The following is a 23,277-nucleotide window of genomic DNA, read 5'->3' on the forward strand; positions in this document are numbered from 1 at the left end:
ATGCACATGGATATTGTCCCATGCACTATTTAAAAACAGTCTGATTTTTATGTTTTGCACCAACAGGCCCAGCAGAAGGGAGTAAGTCATGAGAAGATCTATACAAGGACTAGTCTTAAGGTAAGGATTAATAAAAGCATGCCAATGTGGGGGCTGTGGAGGACTGTTGGAGTTCTTTGTTTTGTTTGGATAGGTTTTGGTAATCTGGTTCTGTATGGAGACAAGATTCCTGCCCCTGCTTCACTTTTCAGTATGCCTGTGAGTCCTCTCCTCCAGTTGAGAGGCTTTGAATCCATCGGCCAGTGCAGTGACACTAGACAGAGGAGTAGGCATGTCAGATACATTAAGTCCTTTTAGATTTACTCAGAACAGGCATGTGGGTGAAAAACCCCATCAGCATATATATAAGCCCCCTCTTACATGTGCTCTGGGCTCTTAACTCTCTTACTGGCCTTCTAACAGAACTAGTTTTCCCAAAGTCTTTCCCCTCCAGTAAAACTAGAGATTAGCAATATACACTAAAAGTAAGATTATAACCTCAGCAGCACGTCTGTTATTATGAAGGCGTTTTGATTTTAAAGTTGTAGTCAAAATAATGGACAGCTAGTTTGGAATTCTACATTGATCATTTTTTCATTATGAAATGGTGTTTTTGTTCAGAGGGGGAGAAGATAGCAATTCTCCTCTTTAATTTTACTAGTTGATCCTTGGGGGTTTTAAGATATAGACAGGACAGAAAGCTCCAGATCTATGTCTTTGACAGTATTTACCACTCAATATCCTCTTACAATGCTCTGTTCTTTAGCCTTTTTGGCCCTTTGTAGAACCATTAACCATTTCTTTTCTCTTTTTTTTTTTTCAGTAAGCATTTCCGCAGACTTTATCTTATTTGGGGTCTGTGTGTGTATTTGGGACCTCTGTGGCATTTCAATGGTCAGTACAGCTCACGGGATCAGCATGAATGCTCCATCGCTGGTGGTGTTCAAGGCCAGGTTGGACAGAGCCCTGGGTGACATGGTTTAGTGGGAGGTGTCCCTGCCCATGGCAGGGGGATTGGAACTAGATGATCTTAAGGTCCTTTCCAACCCTAACTATTCTATGATTCTATGTTCAGAAGTGCTCATGTCATCCCAGGACAGGGGATGGGGAGGAGGGGGTGCTGCTTTCTACTGAAGTGCTTGCAGATGTAAGGGATACAGAGTCTCCTAAATATAAGCTACTGTTGTTTATGTGGCCTGCAGAGAAGAGCTCATTGTGTGTCTGAACTTTTGACTAGTAAAGTACATGGTAGATTAATCACAGGTGATTTAAAGACCATGCTTAAGAAGACAATAGTACTTTCCTAAGAATGAAAGCATGGGATTCTAGTACAGACCATCATATGCAGCAGTGACATCCCAAGATAAATCATCTAGATGCCTAAAATGGCTTGCCTTGTAGTGTACACTGATATCAGGCATTTACCAGTTACTCAGGAAAGGGAGAGGTTTCTCGACTTTATCCCGTAAGGATATTTAAAACACCCAGGAGGGAGCAGGAACTAGCCCCCCATTGTTATTGGTAAATTAGTATTAGAACATTATCCAGAATCGTATTCCTGGCACCCAGCTTGTGCTGCACACAGTGCCCAGGGCAAATCCTAGGGATCCAACTGCATTTAATGGCATTAAAAGCAATCCATGAACTCTGTGTGCTCTACCAAAAACGATTATCACTCGGGAATGCATCACTGTAGTCCAGATTGCTCTTCTACACCCGATGAGGTAGTTGTGTTCAGCGTTTTCTGGTGCTAAATGGGGTGCTTAACTTTGGCTCTGATGCACACATATTCCTCAGTGATACGTGGCATGGGAAGTAACTGGAGCTGTAAATGTGGCAAAACGCACTTCCAGTCAGGAGGTGTTTGGGAAAGGGAGGACAGCACCATGGTGTCCAGTTGTGTTTCCGTATCCATAGAGCAGAGATACCAAGGTGTGCTGCTGTAGGGCTGGAGTGAGGGAGAGCCGCAGAACGAACTGAAGTACTGGGGGGAAGGGAGGAACTGTAGGCTCATTGTCTTTTATTCTGCAGTTATTACTGTCTTGCTGTGTTGCTTTGTTCTTCTGTCAGATTCTTTGGTGTATGAAGCAAACATCTTGGACATGATTGAGTATTCCTCAAGGATGAGGAATCCTCTACTCAGGTTTGGGTTTCATTTTCCTTTGCAGCGATGAGGACTAATAGCTAGCAGGCTTGAGGAAGCAGCTCTCATTATCTATGTGGCTTCTGCAAGGATTAGTTTAATGAGGTTATGAAAGAGGAGGTGTGAGCCTTTTCCCTGGCTGCATCACTGCTTGACAGTATAAACAGCAAACAGTATCCTGCAGGTCTGGGATTTCAGCATTAGTCTTGATTTGTAGGGCAGGAAAAGAAGATACCTGCTTTCTGTTAGCACCTTTTAAAAATGCATACCAACCATTTGGTTGTCAGTCTCCATCTGTATCTGTCCAGTACGAATACCTGAATCCAAGGTAACTGTCCATGGGTAAGAGTAAATGGTATTTTCAAAGGTTTAGGGTTCTTGTTATAGAGCACCTACACTAGATTTGCATGAAGTTTCTTAATAAGATGTTAATCTCTAGTCAAACTTCCAGGACACAAAGTTTCAAGAGCACCTAAATGGAACAGGGGACAAAGTTTTCCTGATTAATTATAAGGTCTAGTGGAAGGTGTCCATGCCTGTGGCAGGGGGTTGGAACTGGGTGAGTTTTAAGGTCCCTTCCAAACCAAACCAGTCTGGGATTCTGTGATTTGTTTTTTTAGGAAACTCTCTTGTGTTTATTAAAAGCAGTATCAAATCTCAGGTTTTACCAAAGTTGGAATTTACATTTAAGATTAGGATGTAGATATTTCACTGCTGTGGAGTGCTGCAGGTACTCTGGATTTGAAAGCAACAATTGTGCTCTGAGTCGTTGTGCTTCAGGTATTTCAGTTGGCCAATTTCTGCATTTTGGAAAGCAAAGAAAAATTATCAAAGTTGTCCCTAGCCATGTTATCCTCAATAAAATTGTGGCTTTATCTTTCCCATAATGAAGGTAAGTTGCCATTCAAATCTTCTCTTTTCCTGCTGTTATATTTTTGGACACTTTGATAGAGTTTTTCATCTCAAGCAGTATCAGAATTTGACTTTCACCCTGGCTTCTGCTGCACATTCCCTACAAATTCAGTGCGTTTTTTGCCTGTCTCCTGAAAGTTGCCCGAATTACAATGGGGAGAAGTAAGGGAATGGAATGGAAAATGTGGCCATTCTAGCAAGCTAAATATTTCCTAACAGTTCAGTCACTGACTTGAAATCCTGCCAGTTCAGTTGCCATGGCCATTGCTTGGGTTTCAATTCTAGTGATTACTTGCTTTCCTTCATAGTTTAAACTTAACCTTGAGAAATCTTGCCTGCTTTGCAGCTGTTTCTGGCACATCTTTAATAGCATTTTTCTAGTTCTACTTCTCATTTGCATGGGTTAGTTTTTATGTTACACTGAAGAGCTCCATTATAGACCAGGAGACCTGACAATCTCAAAATGTTGTAGTGGTTCTTAAGAGAAAAGGCTTTTTCTCCTGGTTCTGTTATTGTGTGTTAATCCCTACTGTTCTGTTAAGTCTGATCAGAAAGGATAACTGCTTCCCCTTAAGCAAGGTATGCACAACTTTCAAGCTTTGTTGTTGTTATGAGTAATGTAAACTTTTTGATAATTTTTACAATCCTGTATAGTTGTATTCTAACAGGTACTTGAAAGCGTTTCAGTTCTGTGCAGTTCAGGTGCTGATCCATACTGTTGATCCTGTGTCCAGTTGAAAGGTACTTCCCACAGCATGATGCTAGCTTCTGTAAAGTTACTTTAGCCAGAGGGAGAGAGGGTTGTTGCAACATTGTATAAATGGGTCTCTGCTCATCTTTATACATGTCTTTATACAAACATTTTGTTCTGGAATATTTTTTTCTCTTCTGCCTGTGTCTTACCCATTCTTTATATGTGAAAGGTGAAGGCACTTAAGTGCAGCAAGAGGGCCAGGAGACCTCCTTGGATGGATACAGTGCTGCTGAGGAAGCTGCTGAGGAAACTTCAAGGGAAAAAAGAGGCTTATAAAAAGTGGGATTTCCTGTGAGCCAGAAAAGCTTTCAGATGCTTCAGCTTCCTGCAGGAATTGCACATAAAACCACAAGGTTTTTAGATGGTACAGTGCAATATGGAACCACCCACTTCCCTCTCGTCACAGGCCCAGAGCACTGCAAGATTTCATCCACCCACGGGGCTAGACTCAGCCATGCACATAGCATCTTCGCAGTTATTTCTCTCCAGTTCATGGGCCCAGAAAGGCCAAGGAATATTTCAGCAAGTTCTAGCTAAGCCCTAAACACTGTGTTCAGCTGAGAAACATTTCAGCAGCCCCATATCCCAACAGCAACCTGCTTAAGGATGTGCTGTACATACATACATATTTATGTTAGGGATAGGCCGGAGAGCACGGAACTCTGTCTGGGGACAGTTGATCAGTCAACAGAGAATTTGTGGGTGAGGGTTAAAGGGAGAGCAGCGATGGGAGACATTACTGTGGGGATCTGTTACAGACCGCCTGATCAAGAGGAATCTGTGGGTGAAGCACTCTATAGACAGATAGGAACAGCCTCATGCCCACAGGCCCTTGTTCTCATGGGGGACTTCAACCACCCCACTATCTGCTGGAGGGACGGTACACCCCGGCACAAGCTATCCAAGAGGTTCCTCGATTGTGTGGAAGACAACTTCCTTCTGCAAGTAATAGAGGAGCCGACAAGGAGAGGTGCCATGCTTGACCTCGTGCTCACCAACAGGCAAGGGCTCGTTGGAAATGTGACGCTCCAGGGCAGCCTTGGTTGCAGCGATCATGAGATGGCCGAATTCGAGATCCTCAGGACAGTGAGAAGAGTCCGTAGCAAGCTCACTGCCCTGGACTTCAAGAGAGCAGACTCTGGCCTCTTCAGGCACCAAGCTGTGTGGTTCAGCTGATATGCTGGAGGGAAGGAATGCCATCCAGAGGGACCTTGACACGCTTGCGAGGTGGGCTGATGCCAACCTGATTAAGTTTAACCATGCCAAGTGCAAGGTCCTACAGCTGGGTTGGAGCAATCCCAGGCACAGCTACAGGTTGGGCAGAGAAGAGATTCAGAGCAGCCCTGCAGAGAAGGACTTGGGAGTGTCGGGTGATGAGAAAATGAACATGAGCCGGCTTCAGTGTGCGCTCGCAACCCAGGAAGCCATCCGTATCCTGGGCTGCATCAAAAGGAATATGACCAGCAGGTTTGAAGGAGGTGATCCTGCCCCTCTACTCTGCTCTCGTGAGACCTCACCTGAAGTATTGTGGGCAGTTCTGGTGTCCTCAACATAAAAAGGACATGGAACTGTTGGAAAAAGTCCAGAGGAGGGCCACGAGGGTGATCAGGGGACTGGAGCACCTCCCGTATGAAGACAGGCTGAGAAAGCTGGGGCTGTTCAGCCTGAAGAAGAGAAGGCTGCGTGGAGACCTTCCAGTGTCTGAAGGGAGCCTATAAGGATGCTGGGTAGGGACTCTTCATTAGGGACTGTAGTGATAGGACAAGGTGTAACATGTTAAAACTGAAACAGGGGAAGTTTAGATTGGATATAAGGAGGAAGTTCTTTACTGTGAGGGTGGTGAGGCACTGGAGTGGGTTGCCCAGGGTGTTCAAGTCCAGGTTGGACAGAGCCCTCGGGTGATACGGTTTAGTGTGAGGTGTCCCTGCCCATGGCAGGGGGTTGGAACTAGATATCTTAAGGTCCTTTCCAACCCTAACTATTCTATGATTCTATGAAGGTGGGACTTTCTGACATGCGCTCTTATACAGCCGTTCTTGCCTATTTTCACACCTTAACTGACACTCCACCCTTCCATCCCTCCAAATAATAGCAGTTTGTACTGCCTGCTTGCTCCCCTGGGGTAGGAGAGATGGGTAGGAGACAGCCCTGACCAGCTACCCTTTTGCTACTGAACAGGAGGCAACTTTTGTCTCCTCTTCCCATCAGCTCCATATTAAACAATTGCTCTTTACATGGCTGCCAGAACAGAGAGAGCTTGTCCAGAGGGATGGATAGAGGAGGATTCCGGAGTGGGAGGAGGAGATGTAATCTGGCTGGAATCTTCCTGCAATTTCTTGGGCTCTTCTCCCCTAGCAAGTAAGTACTTCCCGTTTGAGGTCTGCTGGCTTACAGTAGCTATTGGCAGAGAGTCAGGAGCTATGCACCATTACACTGAAGCACAGTAATTCTGTTGGATTTGCAAGCACAGTTAAGGGCTTGTCATGCTCTGCCAACCTTGGCAATGCCCATTTGCTTTGCTGACATTTTTGTCTTGCAGCATTGAGAGCTTTGAAAAGCAGAAGCAGCCAGACCTACTTGCAGGCCCAGCAGCCTTACCCAGCTGTGGAAAACTGTAAGCTCAAATCAAAAGTTTTGGCAGTCTGACTTCCATCTTCTAGCTCACAGACTTCAGTGAGCTTGCCGAGGAGCACATACTCTTCAAATTCATTAGTTTCTGGAGAGGGCAGTAACTTCCAGAGGGAAAAATTACTCTAAATGCAAACTTCAGATATGCTTGTGACTCTGAATGGTAGAAAATAGGAAAGAGTAAGGAGGAGGGAGACAAAGGTTTACAGAAAAAAGCACAGTGGAGATGTAATTCTGAGGAGCTTAGAAGTTGTCTCGTATGATGGATATTTTTCTTAACCCTCCTTGTTATAAATATAAGCAGTTCCCAAGGTATGATGGCAGAAGGGGGAAACTGTTGCATAGTGGAGAGACTCCAGCAAGCCCAGGATAGAAACAGTTCCTATACGGAAGTAGCCATGAACAGAATGGTTCATCTCTCCATGCTTTGACCACTGCTAAATATGATTAAATTTCTCTTCCCACAAGGATCTTAATCTAGGATTCGAATTCAAAATCATGTGTTTCCCTATGATGCCCAGGTGGAGAATGACAGAAGAATGTTAACTTTCACGGAGCTGACACTGACTCTGCAAAGGACTGGTATCCTGCCGTTACTGTCTGCGTATCCAGAACACATGCTCTCAGCTCACACTGAGGGGCATCTTTCCTCAACATCCTAACATATCTTACTGCTAGAACTGAAGTCAGGACAATGTCTTGCCTCCTTTAATTGCAGTTTGAAAAGTAATTTCAGATATGGAGGAATACACCAAAAAGAAATGGTGAGCATGGTAAGCATGACTGTATTCCTCTTGACTGGTACAAAAATGAACTAAAAAAAAAAATCTTTTTTATTTAAAAAAAAACAAAAAAAAAGAAACAGTAGATATTTGGTAGAGAAGAGCCATTCAAAAGTTCACTGAAATGTGTGTTGTTGCCAGCCTTTTAAGTGATGAGTTATATTTTGGAGTTTCAGCGTGTGATTCCAGAGTACCCAGATTAATATTTAGTCAGAATCTTAAACTGTCCTGATTAAATACATAACCATCCAAGCTAATGCAAGTTGTATGTGTATGAACTCCTCTCTGCTTGAGACAAAATGTTTGGTTTAGTCTCCTGCAATGAAGTAGGGAGGATATCTACCTTATGAGTTTCAAATCATTCTAATGCACTTCTTGTATGAAAGACCAGTCTGATAAACGTCAAGGCCATGCATTCTGCAGTCTGTTGACACAAGAATAATTTAAAGTTCTTCAGAAGCATTTCAGCATGTGTTTTGTTGATTTAACCTTGCTATATAATGTCTTAATTTCACAAAACAGTTTTATAGGCCGGTTGTGGTTTATAGGGATTCTCTGCCTTTGCAGAGTGTGCAGCACCAGCTGCCTTGTGCTTCCCAGCTTTACTCTGGCTCTGAGGACACGTTGGCATGGATGTTCCAGCACTGGGTAAATGCATTGCTTGCTGTTATTCATTCACTTTTATTGAATCTCCCTTCTAGCTTTGCACTGACTTGGTTATAGCTCATTCATGGCCATTAGTGGTTGGAGTCCTTCTCTCTGCTGGGACACAGGTGTACTTTAAAGCTGGAGCCAACTAGGAGATCATGTAAACATGCAGTTTGAGGAACTGGAGGCCAGAACCTGATCTTTCAGCTGCTGGTGCTATTGCAGAGGCATGAATCTGTAAGATTTAATTGTGGTGGCAGCAGGCCCTCTAGAGGGTGGTTTGATCAGCGTGTGTGCAAGTGCAGAAGCAGTTTAATGAAACTGTTTTAAGCTGACGAGCCTGTAGGCAACTAGAAAAGGTGGTCTGCTTCATAGAACCACAGAGTGGTTTGGGTTGGAAGGGACCTTAAAGCTCATCCAGTTCCGAACCCCTGCCATGGGCAGGGATACCATCCACTAGACCAGGTTTCTCAAAGGCCTGTCCAACTTGGCTTGGAACAGTCACTTCTGTCATGTGTGGTTCATTTTTAACTCTTTACTAAAGTATTGTTCAGGTTTGAATATCTTTCGTTTCTGTATTGATATAAATAGTTCTAGGAGCCTTCCATTTGAAAGACTATGTACTTAATTCTTAACCCCTCAGTGCTATGATTTTCAGGGAAGATCTAACTGAGGGGTGTTTTCAGTCACATTTGTAAGCAGTCAGAAGGAAGATGCCATGATCTGGCTGACCAGACAGCTATGCATCTTATCCAATGGAAAAGAAAAACTGAACCAGGCTGACGATCTCAGTGACTGTGTGGCCACACAAATGCTAGCACCAGCACAAAGAAATGGCCAAGAATACACGGCTGTGGCTAGCAGGAGGTCTAGTGTTTCTTGGCACTGGCCACAGCATATTATGACAGTGAAAGCTGCTCGTGAGGCTGAGACTGCATCCTTGTACGACAAGTAACAGTTACTTCCCCAGAGAATTCGGAGGAGCAATTGCAAATTGATCAGACTTTACAGGTATTTTGGAAGTGGGAGTCTTCTGTTCTCAAAGTGAGAAGTTAACGTAAAGATCTATGTCTCAGCTTGGACCTTCAGTTACAGAATTCACTTCCTCAGGAGAGATGTCCTCACCATCAGCCTCTTAGGTTGCCACTGATAAATTACTTAAGTGTTACTGGAGGAATGGAAGTAAAACTTGACTTAAAAAATAAAAGGGCATGTATCTTTAACTTTCTTTGCTTTAGAAAACAGTTTTGGCATTGCAGGAACAAGTTAAATATATGTGTATACTCCTAAAGAAAATGGGAGATTACCAGTTAGTCAGACCTCTCTCTTTTTCTTTTTACTTTTGCAGCAAAAGCTGCAAGTCGTTTGACGACTAAATTGCATCTCCATTCTCATGAGTTCTGATTTGCTTCTCCTGGAGCCATGGATGAATACAGCCACTTTGTGGACTGGGACAAGATGGACAGTTCTTTGCAGAGCCACGATGTGAAGGAGCTGACCTGCCCCGAGCTCTCAGAGCTCAAGCAGCTGGCCCGCCAAGGCTACTGGGCCAAGAACCACTCCCTGAGAGCCAAAGTGTACCACAAGCTTCTCAGCAATATCCCATGCCGTACAGTCACCCCGGATGCGAACGTGTACCGAGACATTGTGGTGAAGATCATTGGGAAGCGCAGTGGTAGCTCCCTTCCGTTGCCAGAGTTCGTGGATGACACCCTGGTCCCCACATACTGCTTGAACGCAGAAGGTATCGGGGCGGTCAGGAAGATCATCCTGTGCATTGCGAATCAGTTCCCAGATATCTCATTTTGCCCAGCACTGCCTTCAGTGGTTGCTTTGCTCCTGCACTACAGCAAGGATGAGGCTGAGTGCTTTGAGCAGGTTTGTCGCATCCTTGCTTGCAATGACCCATCCAAGCGGCTCATTGACCAGACGTTCTTGGCTTTCGAGTCATCTTGCATGACCTTTGGAGACCTGGCAAACAAGTACTGTCAGGCAGCGCATAAGCTGATGGTGGCAGTGTCTGAGGACGTGCTGGAGGTATACTCGGACTGGCAGCGATGGCTCTTTGGAGAGCTACCCATGGTGTATATCGCTCGGGTCTTTGATGTGTTCCTGGTGGAAGGCTACAAAGTTCTCTATCGCGTGGCACTGGCTCTTCTAAAGATTTTTCGCAAAGTCAGAGCTGGGCAGCCCATGAAGTCTGACAGCATACAGCAGGACATCCGAGTATTTGTGAGGGACATTGCCAAGTCAGTGCCTCCAGAGAAGCTGCTGGAAAAGGCCTTTGCTGTCCGCCTTTTCTCACGGAAGGAGATCCAGCTGCTGCAGATGGCCAATGAGAAGGCTTTGCAGCAGAAGGGCATCACAGTCAAACAGAAGAGGTAGGGCTTTCACTGCAGACAGCCCAGGTGACCTCAGGAGACTGCCCAGCGTGGTGAGCAGTTGGTCAGTCAGCCCTGGGTGACTGCCGGGGACACAATTTGTGCTGGTGTATCTGCTGATCTTTGATCTCTGCAGGGGAATCTGCAGCCGCAAAATTAAGCATTACAATTAAGGATTGTAACAAGAAGTGTAACTGAAATGTTGTGATACAAGAGAAACAACACACTTTCTCATAGCTTAGTGATTAATTCATAATTGCTTCTTACAGCTACATGTTAATTGCAACTATTAGATCTCAGAAGTGTCTTTCACAGGCTGTTTTTAACCAAAAGATGTGTTAGCGAAGCTGGGGGAACACTGATAGTGTACTCAGAGGAAAAGTACCCCAAAAATGTGAAAAATAATTTTAAAATATGAGATTATTTATATAAAATATCAATTTCATTCTGCCGAGGACTGTGAATTCAGCAGCTTCTGCAGTGTAAGTAGGCAAACACTCTTGTCAGCTGGGAAAAGTTTGCTTAACTGGGGAGTTATTTTAATAGAGCAAGGAAGAAGTGAGTCTTACTTACAGGTTACTTTGAAAATTAGTTTGGCTGCAGGTCTGCTGAAAGTCCAGAGTATATTAATCGTAGGCAGGAGTTGTCCTATTTTGTGACAGGCTCATGTACCATTAGAAATAATGATTTTGAAGGAACTATGGAAGAGAAGAGTGAGGATAGTGATTCAAAAGGTGACTGCATGATCAGAATTTCTTTTCAGAAATGAGGGGAGGAAAAAACAGCTGTGAAGCTGGTAAATGAAATCCTGCTCCAGTGTGAAAGACATCTCCATGTAGATAGGAAAGTCATGAATGCATTAATCTAAACAAAATCAGCATCTTGCCAAGTGCGTATGTACTTGCTTGTAAATGCTGGTGCTGTAGAGATGTTCTGGTTCTCCCAGGGCCTTCTGTGACTGCAGAAGACTTCTCCCAGCTGTTTTTAAATCAGAGTTGAAGTGTTGAACAGTTTATCAACTGTTCTGACCTCTGAAGGGAGGATGACTTCTGGAAATCTGCTGGGATCAGTGGGTGTGATGTATGGAACTTGGTGTTCTAGAGGGACAGTTTCATTTTCTCCAAATCTTCAAAAATCAAAAGGTACCAGCCAGTAATATATCTTACAGCCAATTGTGTTGTTAGTTACAGTGGTTGCAAGCAGATACATATGTAGCAGACTTTAGCCTATAAAATAATGTAAATGCCAGCTGAACCTCTTCCATATGCCTAAATACATGTAAAGCTCCCTCAACTCTTTTCCAACAGTTTATATTAACTGTTTATATAAACTCACAGTTTGATTTACAATTAACTTGTGCTTTATTTTGCTCATCTCTTAGAAGAGACTCTGTTAGTCCCAAATATTACAAGGCCATTAGGCCCTGGGACATCACATTGGGTAGAGTTCAGATCATCACTGGTGTTTGATTAGACGTGAGTTCTCTTGTCCAGATGTGTTTGGCCTGTGCAAGGAGATGATGAATTGTTCATTCTACAAGCAGATAGCAAAAAAAAGGGGGGGGGGGAGGGGGGAAGAACCTAGAAATAGAAAATGTTTTAACCTGTTGCTTTTTCTCATGCCTGGTGATTCGAATCAAACCTCACTGTGTTAGTTTCTCTCCAGGCTCCTTCCCTTCACTTTGGCATGGATGTAGGAAATCACTGATCTTTTCTATCTTTTTTTTTTTTTTTTTGTCTTTCTCCTTACTCATTCTCCTTCTGTCAATTCCATACCCACTGCACCCCTCCTGTTTGCAGTATTGCATCTCCCAGAAGGTAGGTTCAACCATTTGAATCTTTGCACTTTGCTCATTTCTTGGTTTTTTTGGCTGGTTATTGTTTCCGAGGCTGTCCTTATGGCTGCTGCTGGGGCAGGAGAAGCAGCGCAGCAATCCCAGCATCTGATTGCTGTGTAACACCTCCTGAGTGCACTCCTGAAAAGTTAGTTCAAAGCACCTGCAAAGATGTAAGATAAGGGATCGTGGGTCCAGCCAGACAAGAGTGCTTCCATGCAACAAACTTGTGTTTTCCAGAGTGGAAAAGAGTAATGTTAGCAGTGGGATGTAAGTCCTTTCCACACTGGAAGAAAAAGTATTGCTTTAAAACATCTCAAGTGATATCTTCAGAAACACGTCCAAACACGGTTTGTGGTGTTGCAGTAGATGTGAGACATCCTCAGCTTTCTTTTTCCTCTTTGCAAGCTTTCTGCAGTTAATTGGAAAGATGTTGGACTGAACCCAACTTGGCACACTCCTACATGTTACTTGTCTCTAATCATACTAGATTATATTTATTTTTAAGTAGGTAGAGGTTTTAGAGGCAAGGAGACAAGATTGTTTTCCTGTGTCGAGAAGGTCAGAGTTACTCAGCCATGTAGCATTAGTGGTTAATGAAGTCATTCATCAAGTCTTGGCCTGAAAAGCAAATCTTAAAGAACAAAACCCAGTGGATTGTGATATCTGATAAGCAGAGAACTTGGAAAGAAGAAAGACTGCGCTGTGAGTCTGAAATACCACGGGTGTATGGCTTTAAATTAATGCCTTTGAGAATATCGTGGCCTTGTTGCAGGTGCCCTGAGTTAACTTCAGTGAGCGATGCACACTAACACTTGTACTAATCTATAAAATCAAAATTGGAATTAATTTACTCATGTTTTCATGTCTGAAATAACACCTTAACAGGCTTATCAGAGCACATTTTGTATCGTACTCTGTGTGTTGAGGATTTTACCTCTAAGAAATCAGCAGGCTGTTAATTCCAGCCAAGCAAATCTTCAGTGCCCATGTATTATTTTACTGCAGTTACAAGGTTCTGAAAGCAGAAAGCCTTGATTTCTGTGAGGAAGCACACAGTTTTGAGCAGGCTTAGGTACAGGGTGTCTGTTGACAGTGATCTCAACACAGGATTATGTTTCAGGCTTATGCACCATGTATGGCTTCTGTTGCCATGTGTGACTGACAAACAGCGTATCACTTGAACTCTGTATTTATGCTCTAACTGAAATTCTAATGGATTTTAAAGATAACGCTGACCATATCAGAGATGATCTTAAGGTCCTTTCCAACCCTAACTATTCTATGATTCTATGATTTAACCCAAAACAAAACAGAGCAGGAAGATGTAATTCAGTGAGTCAGACCTTGGAGTGTGGTATTTGTTGTCTTGGCATACCACAGAGATATCCACTGTGACAGCAGCTACCACACATCAGCAGCGTTGGCTTATCTTCAGGAACACTGAGGTCTGTGGATCTCAATTTATTTATGATATAGATGTAAAAAACAACATTCCTATGAAAATAGCAAATAAGCTGCTTTATAAAACTTCTAAATTGCGCTGCTTCTCTAAATTGAATTTCCTTTGGAATAATAAAGTTGCACGTCTTTCCAACATCAGCATTTGATAGCAAGTTGTCATGCCAATCCTAATAAGCCAACATGAAGAGCTGAAGAAAACACTAATGCAGGGTAAAAGATTAGTGACTTTGTTCAGTTCTAGAGGTGGACTTTTTGGTGCCAGTCCGAATTTAGTGTCATTTCCAACTGCTTTTTTTTTACTAGAGAACCCTTAAAGGCCTCTGGAGTGGTGAAGACTAAACTTAATTTTCATTAAGAAATACTTATCAGAACATTGGGGTTTTCTATTTGCCAAACTGTGCTGTCCATTTTCACTCATTTACTGCTCTAAACAGCAGCTACCCAACTGAAGCAGATGATTTTCAGTGTCATTAGAGAAATACTGTCCAAAATGCAAAGATGGATACAGGTTAGACACTTGTAACTCAGGTTGCAATTTTCTGACCCCTGTCCAAAAAAACCCTTCTATTTTTGCAAAGCAGCAGTTTGGTGTGATGTGTGTGCAGGCTGTACTGACACTGGTCTCGACACAGGTTTTAGTCATAAGCACCTGCAGCTGTGACTTATGCCTGGGCCAATAGCAGGTCATTTTATTTCATATCCTTTTGTCAAGCTATGGTTTGCATTTATTAACTGAATGGTGACATTCAAGGGATAGGAATAGTCTTAAATGGCCAACACCATGATAAATGCTTTCTAGTTGATTCAAAAGATCTGGTTGTAGATTTGATATAGCTGAAAAAGCTATAGCTGATAAAGCTGAAGTAGTGTGGCCAAGCAGGGCCAAGGCAGTGATCATCCCCCTATACTGGGCACTAGTGAGGCTGCACGTCAAATCCTGTGTTCAGTTCTGGGCCCCTCACTACAAGAGAGACACTGAGCTGCTGGAGCGGGTCCAGAGAAGGGCAACGGAGCTGGTGAAGGGTCTGGAGCACAAGTGTGATGAGGAATGACTGAGGGAACTGGGGAGTTTAGTCTGGAGAAGGTAAGGCTCAGGGGGGACCTTATCACTCTCTACAATTACCTGCGAGGTAGTTTTCTTCACAAAGAGGGTCGTCAGGCATTGGAACAGGCTGCTCAGGGCAGCTGTGGAGTCACTGTCTCTGGAAGTATTCATAAGACATGTAGATGAGGCCCTCAGTGACATGTTTTAGTGGTGGCCTTGGCAGTGCTGGTGGAACAGTTGGACTTGATGATCTTAAAGTTCTTTTCCAACCTGGTTGATTCTATGATTCTGTAATATTTTACCCACATGGAAAAGTTGTAGGAAGACACAGGGTACTGAAGGTGATGTGTTACTATGAATGCTGCTGAACACAGGCTTTGAGTGGGGTCTGAGTAGGGAAGTCCTTAAATCTAGTTCATAGTAGCCAGGAGAAGGAACAGAGGCAAAGGAAGAGGTACGCTGAGGTTGAGAGCCTTTTAGGAACAAGTACTTAAATGTGAAAATGCACAGAGCAAGCATATAAATAATAATGAGGTTTCCCTGTTTTATCATCATTACTTTTCCTCCAGAAAGCCACTGTAATAAACTAGTTGACTGCCCTGAATGTTTATTAATTCCTTGAATGTGAGAAAAATAGAATTCCTGATGAATGGAAAGCAAGGCATTGTTTCTCAGCTCTGTTCCTTAGTGCCACCAGCTTTTAACTGCAGACTAGACAGGACCAGGAGGGCTGAGACTTAAAGTAAGAGTCTGAACATGTGGGTTCAAGTCTTGGCTCTTTGGTTGGTTGATTTCTCCTTTAGCTTGCTGCAGAAGCTTATTTGCTTGCACAAATAATGTCCTAGGTAGTGATAATGCAAGTTTTAAAGTAGTTGAAGTATTTTGAAGTAGTTGCAGCTTGCTTAAATAGGTGTCCACATAAGTTCCTTGCTAATTAAACAACACAGGGTAGCAATGCAAGCAGTGGTTTGGTTCATTTTGCTAGAGCAAGCAGTCATTTTATTTCTTTTTTTTCCTAAGTGACCTAAGGGGGCACTTCACTAGCAGTGCTGACATTAAGGTAGCACCAGGCAAGAACCACAGTCAAGAGCAGTGCAAATGCTGCTGATTTCTTGGTACTACAGAAAAGAAAGATAATAAAACCCATATAGTTTGTGTGTTTTGGGGCGTAAGCTAAGCAATTCAGATACATGCAGATATGTAGCATTGAGATTCTCTTTATGCTCTGTGAAACTTAGAGGAAAGGTTTTCAAATATTGTCAAATATTGAAAGATTGTGTGATTGTCAAAAAAACTAAAAAAAAAAACAATAAATTGGAAGATACTTGCAACTGAACCCCTGCATGCAGAGCAAGCTTCCTAAAGCTTCTTGTAACTAACAGCTGCCTAGTAATTTAGTGTCTTGCATAAGTTCCTGTGTCACTTAAACTTTTATTTGGCTGTCACTCCTGCATTTTAAATGTCTTTAATGTCAGCCATGGCTGCAGTAACACTGGTGTAATACCCAGGCTCTGGGGTCTGTGCTTATTTAATCTGAGAAATGAAGGCTGGTTGAAATGATGATGGTGATTAGTAGTATTATTACCTTCAAGTAATAATGAAAGTTTAAAAGCCATGAAACAGTTCTTACAATTGTATTGGACCCCTCAGGGCAGGGCGGGGTTTACTTTTTTACCACTGTGAACATCTTATAAGGGCCTGTAGGGACAGGACAAGGGGGAATGGCTTTAGCCTGACAGAGGGGAGATTGTGATTAGATTTTAGGCAGAAGTTCTTCCCTGTGAGGGTGCCCATAGAAGCTGTGGCGGCCTCATCCCTGGCAGTGTTTAAGGCCAGCTTGGATGGGGCTTGGAGCAACCTGGTCTAATGAAAGGTGTCCCTGCCCATGGCAGGGGGTTGGAACTGGGTGAGCTTTAAGGTCCCTTCCAACCCAAACAAGTCTGGGATTCTATGTCCTCTATATAAAAGGTGCAAGCCACATCTGTCATACAGAGGAAATGCTCCATATATTTCATTACGGCCAAATCACTGTCACTTGAGGATTATGTTAAACTGCAGTACTTTATTATCTTCACTAGGTTATGGCCTTCTAATCCCATGGGCTGGAGCACTGAACAACAGCATATCTACTAGGGTCTTCCAGTGTTCATTGTAGTGAACATTTTAGTGTTTGTGTAGCATTCATTTAGTGTAACATGTCTTTTTGTGTTACTGGTCAGTAGTTTGACACTTGTTGATAAATCATTGCTTCTCAATGTTTTGTGTTGTATTTCTCAGGCAGAATGTGCATTTAGCAGTTCATGCTGAGAACTTCAAGTCTGGAATTGTCAGCGTGAAAGAGATGCGAGATATCTGGTCGTGGATCCCAGAGCGGTTTGCACTTTGCCAGCCCCTCTTGCTTTTCACCACTTCGGAACATGGCTGTAGTCTGAGCAGGTAAGGAAAACCCTTCCCTATTCTTCTCTCTGGAGGGCAAAAAAGAGCAACGGGAACTGTTCACCAAATTTACAAAAAGGCCATGCCTCATCAGAACTCAATCTAGTGAATATTATTTGAGATGGAAAGTAAATGTGACAAATTCCTCCTATTGGCTACAGCATTTGACCAGGGTACTTCATATGCCAGGCCATAGAAACTCATTTTAAACTGTCCAGGACCAATTGGAAGAGTTGAACCTCCATCGGTTCCCAGAATGTGCTGGTCTGAGACTGCTTCATTCTCCACTGGGTATGAATGGTTTAATTCAGTGGCTGCTCAGCAGGTTCTTTTGATAGATAACCACAACTGATCAGTGAATAAGGGAAATGGAAACTGGCAATTCCTCTGCCAATGAATCGGATTGTTGTTACTTTTGAGGTGGGATAAACTAGGTATGAGTTCTTGCACTTGACACAAAAGGCTATAATCCTATAGCTCCTTTGACGTTTGCAGCCGAGGTGCTGAGGTGGGGAGTGGTCTGCTGTGCCATCCCCATGTGCCCATGAGAAAAAGCAGAAGTAAGCAAAGAGAACACATCATAATTATTTTCTATGAAAGCCGAAAGCTCTTCAAACACAGCCATCAGTCCTCAGGACACAACTTCCTTTAGGTTATCTTCACTCAAAATGCTGTGAAATGCCCCTTGTGATAGATAGTCTTCAAGTTATTCTGCCAGAGGCATAAACAACTGTACAGAGAACAGAGTAGAGGAGAACTACTTGGTAATGCTTGTTTACACTCAACTCATATTTACACTGGACTGTAGAAAGCATTTGCAGGAACATGCTTAGTTTTCAGATGGCTTTCCTGCCATTTCATCAGCTGGAGGGGGAGGAAGTGCATGACATGAAGAGCAGAACTGCAGGTGGTGGTAGTTGAGTTCTCATGTTCATGAACTCTGCACTTCAGATTCTATTCTCACAGCGAGGGACATGAACCAACTCTTCTCCTCATCAAGACCACAGCAAAAGAGGTAAGTGAGGTAAAAGACAACTGGTTCATTTAGGGATTAGGCACTTATTTAATGCTGTATTGCAACACACCACTGTTAAAATGAAGAAGCAAGAGACCTGAAATTTCTCGGGGAAGGGAGGGGGTTGTTTTGGGGTATTTTTTAACAATACCTGTTTTAAATGGTTCCATTTATTGATTATGGGACTATGTTTTCGTGGGTAAATCTTGTAAAAAGGTCTTGGTCAGCTATTCATTTTCTTGTAAGCAGTGTGGGGTGAGGGACTAGAGTAACTCATTTTGCTCTTGGACAGACACTTAATTGCAGATTCAGAGGAAGAGGCTGAGGAATTGTGTTAATTCATGATTCATAGAAGATGTTTTCATTTTCTCTAGGATATGAGGAGAAAAAGTAGCCACATTTAAATAGTATAAATAATACTGGACTACATAATATGGAAACAAAAGCTTTAGCTTCATCTTGTTTGAAAAAAACAAAATAAACCACAAAAGCTCTGAGAACCTGAGAAGGAGTGCAGATAGGTGCTTTATCTAATGAGGGTTGGTTCTCTGCTCTGATGTGCATGACAGTGTTGGACAGCACAATGTAAAACATTAGCTTCATCTCATGCTTCTTTAGAAAACAAAAATGCATCAATCAAGAAAGCTTCCCAGAGCCTCCCAAGAGGTGCCCAGGGCTTCTTGTAATGAGCATTGGTTGTCTGCACTGCTGTGCATGAGTTCCACGTGTTCTGTGTATAAACTCAGGCTCTTATTGCAGCCTCTGGGCTTACATTTCTGCTTATGTTCCTGTGGGATCACTGCCCGTGAAACAAGCTCATTTCTAGTCTTACTTGCATCTACCTAATGCTAATGCTCCAGACTGTTTCTTAGGCCCATGCGTGGTTTCTGGTCATCCCAGGCCTGCACTGACATGCCAGTGGCTTACAAAGAGGGAAAATATTTATTTATGGTTTTGCTTCTTGTCCTGGAGCCTGTCAAAAGTCCAGCCTTGTAAGTGGTGCTGGGTTTTATAGTATGGTTCATTTCTTACCCCTAAAAAACCCAAAGATATTCCACACAAACAAACAAAAAAAAATGTAGAAGAAAAATACAGTGGGTTTGCATACAAGTTTTGTTTTTTTTGCAAAAGATTACATTCATCCTTTATTCATGTGCCTATAGTTACGTTTTTAGAAAGAATAAAATTTGCCGTCACATTTTCCAGCTCTCACATGCTCAGGCATATCGGATCAAATAGAGTTCTGGGCATCGTTTTTGTTTATGCACACTATTTTCCTCTATGAAAAACCTGCTCTTCAGTAATTCTGTCCTAGGAGCTCTGCTTGTAAAGCTGTTGGGGGCTAAACAGCAAATGTACTTGAGAACAATTCTGTTTAACCAGTGTTTCTCTAAAAGAATTCTGCTGCAGGGTTGCTTTCATCCCATTTTCAGAGCTTCCTTGTTTGGTCTGTGCCTACTTGACAATTATGCTTATTGCTGGTAGCAAGAAATCCTTGTAGTGCAAACAAAAGACTCCACAGAAAAACTCAGCCCTCCAAAGCTGTTTTTCTTTATTGGAAACTAGTGAGCCCCATGCTGTCTGAATAGGCTGCTTTAAATATCTGAGCTAGTTCAGCATTGGCTTAGCTAAGCTGGTTATAACCTGCAGTTTGGAGAAAGCCAGGACTGCTTTTTATGACCAGAAAATATTCAGGCAGAACAGCTCATACTGTAACTTGTGACAATACTGTTGCTTTGGATGGCAAACTGAGGAAGTAAAGTCAGGCCTTACAAGTTTGGAGTCATTTGTGGTTTGGTACCTGGCATTATGATAGGTCATTTCTCCTTTAAGGCCTCAGAGATATGAAATAATTTATAAAACTCATGGGATTTAAGGGTTAATCCACCAGTGGATTAAAGCAGTTTAAATCTATCTTGATATAAGTACTTGTGCTGCCTTAATCCACTAATATGAAGGGTTTGAAAATCAAGCTAAAATCAAACCTTCAGTTCTAGACTCTAAAATATTTGCATCAGTTGGTTTACCAGACTTTCTCCTTCAGTAAAAGCTTCATGACCAAGCTGTTTGTGCTAGGTCTGTGGTGCTTATCTGTCCACCGACTGGAACGAGCGCAGGCGAGGAGGAAGCACGCTGAGTTTCTTTGGAACTGGGGAATGCTTTGTGTTTAGGGTGAGTAAAATTTCATCGAATTACCCAGTAGCACAGCAGAGCTGCTGTAATAGTGTGAGTAACTCTTACTTCCCTTCCACTTGAAGAGGCTGAATTCTATGCCCTCCTAGTTTACAAAGTCTCCTGAACTCTTAACATGAAGTAGAAAATGCTCTCAGGTTTCTATAACCCATTTTCTTTCCTTGCACAGAATAGTTTCTTAAAAGATGTAATAAGGTAGCTCAGAAAACACTGCCTCAGGCCTTCAGTCACCTAAAAAGCAAAGGTATAAAGAAAGAAAAAAAATCTGCCCTAAAAGGCAGTTTCATGGAATCCCAGGCTGGTTTGGGTTGGAAGGGATGTTAGAGCTCCTCTAGTTCCAACCCCCTGCCACAGGCAGAGACAGCTTCCACTACACCAGCTTGCTCCAAGCTCCATCCAGCCTGGCCTTGAACGCTGCTAGGGATGATGGATCCCAGTTTGATCCAATCTTTACTACTAATTGTGTGAGTGGAGTCTGAGGGGCTTGAGTGTCCTTTGCTGTGCAGAGCTCTCTGTGTAGTGCATGTGCACTCACTAAAGTGTTGCTTTTCTCTGCCCCTATGCAGCTGAAGCCAGAAGTTGAACGTTACGAATGGGTGATCATAAAACACCCAGAACTGGCCAAGCCTGGGTCAGAAGCAGAAAATCACACCTCACCAAGTTCCAGCACCCTCTCTTCCAGCAGTGCCCCATCACACTCCTCAGATCACCTCTCTCCCTTCTTATCAGCTCGGCACTTCAAGTTGCCTTCCAAAACAGCCTCCATGTTCATGGCTGGCAGCAGCGAATGCATCATTATAGGTAAGTCAGTGTAAGAATTTGAGCATATGTCCTATCAGCTCTTCCCCTTAGATACAAGAGTTCACCTGTATTTGCCATATGGGTAATTCAGATCACTACAGTTAGAGATAAAAGTGGCCAAAACCTGGTATTATTACCCAACAGAAATTTTCTGTGGGAAAACTTGCATATCAGGAACTTTAGAGGAAGATAGTAAGTCATAGCTTTGGGCAGAGCCGTTCCTTCACACTGCCTAATTCATGATGAGAAAAAGTTTTTGAAGGGGGACTTACTTTGCCCTGAAGCTTTTGAAACATGGGGTAAACTATAGAACATGTTCATACTTCTGGAACTTTATTGGATCTGTGGTGCTGCTGACTTTGGCAAAAGCCTGCTTAGTAATGTGGTCACCTAAATGGGATTTACAAGGAATGGGTATAAAATCGTACTTGTCCTTTTCCCAAAAAACCTTTACTTGACACTTATTGATACAGCACCTAGCCTGCTTATCTCTAACATCAAGTGTTGGCTGATTTCGCATTCAGCAGCACGTGCTCTAATCAACTCTGACATAGTTTGCAGTAATTTATAAGACTAAGCCTGTGCTGTCACTTACTGATTTTGTTCTTCTCCCACCTTTGATTTTTGACTGCCAACACAATTTTCTTTTTTTTCTTTACTGGAGGGAAAATGCACACTTGGTAACTTCCAACATCCTCCAGCACTGAAAACCAAATCTGAAACACAGGCATTTGAGTCTTGTTCTTATTGACTTGCATTACTGGTGGGGTTTTTTATATTAAAAAAAAAAAAATCCAGTTCTAATAGTGTGCATTGCATAAAAGCTGTGCGTTGTATCATACCTGTCACAACTGAGATGGCAAGCAAACATCACTTAGGGCTTCCAGCTGTTCCCATGAGAAAAGCACTTAAGTCTTTTTTTGTTACAGCAGTTTTGCATGCTAAGAAGTGCAGAGACCCACTTAAACTTGTCTTTGTCTTCTTGCAGGAGGTGGTGATGGCCAGGCTCTCTACCTCGATGCAGATCTGAACCACGGAAGAACCAGCCACTGCAATACCTTCAATAATCAGCCACTGTGCTCTGAAAGCTTCCAGATCTCTCTCTTGGAGGTGTGGGGCTTCTTGGACACCATGAATGGTTGACTGTCATTAATCAACTAGATTTTCAGTTGATCTAGGATTCCCAAGGCAAATTCTAATGCAGGAGCCAAGTTAGAACACAATTGCTGCTGGGGTCAGTGGTTTTTAGCCATTACTAGGTGGTGCACTTGAGTGCAGGGCTTAGTTGTTTACTCTTATTTTGTTTAAGACAGGCCAAGGTGAAGTAATGTATCTGATTGATTAACTCCTTTGCTCTTTACCTCTAAAGATCTGGATTCAGGTCCTGTTAATAGATAAAATGAAAAAGTAATGATTTTAAGCCATCCTAAATGGATACAAGTCCTTATTAAAAGGGTGGGTTTGTAGTTTGATGCAACTCCTCAGAGGCCCAGAGATGGCTGAGGTGTACTGTAGAGCTGTGTGCCACTAGCACCAGTACCTGGCTTGAGCCAGTACTATCAAATACGTCTGCTCACAGGGAACATTGATGACCTCAGATTTGATGTAGAACCATAGCTCATGAAATCACTGCCCTGCTATAAGTAGGGATTGTGCAGACAAATCAGCAGCATTTTGTTAGTTCTGAAAGCCCTTAATTCCCACAAGAACTGTGATTGCTCATTGTCCTTCTCCTTGTAGCTGAAACCTTGACACATTCTAGTTGCATCTGTTTGAGAAATCTGCTTCTGAGAAAGGCATCCAGACTGGACAACCATATCTCTAAGGCTTGATTTTGTTTACATTCCTATTCCATATCAGTATAGTGACTTCAGACTGACTAATGTGCCAGGCAGCTGAAAGCCAGAGCAGTGCTCAGAAAGTTCCCTTTCTTCATTGTTCCTGGAAGCTGAGATGGAGCTTTAAATCTGATATCCCTACATGTTTGGGGAATTAGACATTGTGGTACGGAAGCTTAATGCTCTCCCCACAAGTAAATGAAGGGAGGTGGAAGGGAAATCCTCTGTATAATGTTTTTCTGGGAGTGGACAAGCTTCCCAGGAGAACTGTAGGTGACACTGTTTCTCTGCATCATGAGTCTTCCCAGTGATGGTATCCTGAAAAAGATAACACTTTTGGCAGAAATATTCTGTCAGGTTTTGT

At 42.8% G+C, this 23,277-nt stretch overlaps 1 protein-coding gene across 6 annotated transcripts; it reads left to right on the top strand.

Moving 5' to 3' along the window:
* On the top strand, nt 1–22,937 carry TBC1D24 (TBC1 domain family member 24). 6 transcript variants are annotated; one of them, XM_057408034.1, is made up of 9 exons: nt 1–120; nt 6,998–7,240; nt 7,960–8,133; nt 9,255–10,287; nt 16,908–17,066; nt 18,018–18,081; nt 20,158–20,253; nt 20,841–21,075; nt 22,064–22,937. In XM_057408034.1, exons 4-9 carry the CDS (start codon nt 9,329–9,331, stop codon nt 22,216–22,218), a joined length of 1,668 nt encoding a protein of 555 aa, XP_057264017.1. In that variant the 5' UTR covers nt 1–120; nt 6,998–7,240; nt 7,960–8,133; nt 9,255–9,328; the 3' UTR covers nt 22,219–22,937. The 6 variants fall into 6 exon arrangements, with proteins under 6 accessions (XP_057264017.1, XP_057264015.1, XP_057264018.1 ...); XM_057408032.1 differs by lacking the exon at nt 7,960–8,133 and having other exon boundaries at nt 6,998–7,249; XM_057408035.1 differs by lacking the exon at nt 7,960–8,133.
* Nucleotides 22,938–23,277: the final 340 nt, after the last annotated feature.

Source organism: Pezoporus wallicus, unplaced genomic scaffold (assembly GCF_028554395.1).
Source record: "Pezoporus wallicus isolate ANWC-B61680 ecotype Strahan unplaced genomic scaffold, APGP_CSIRO_Pwel_v1 contig_4012, whole genome shotgun sequence".
Lineage (NCBI taxonomy): Eukaryota > Metazoa > Chordata > Aves > Psittaciformes > Psittacidae > Pezoporus > Pezoporus wallicus.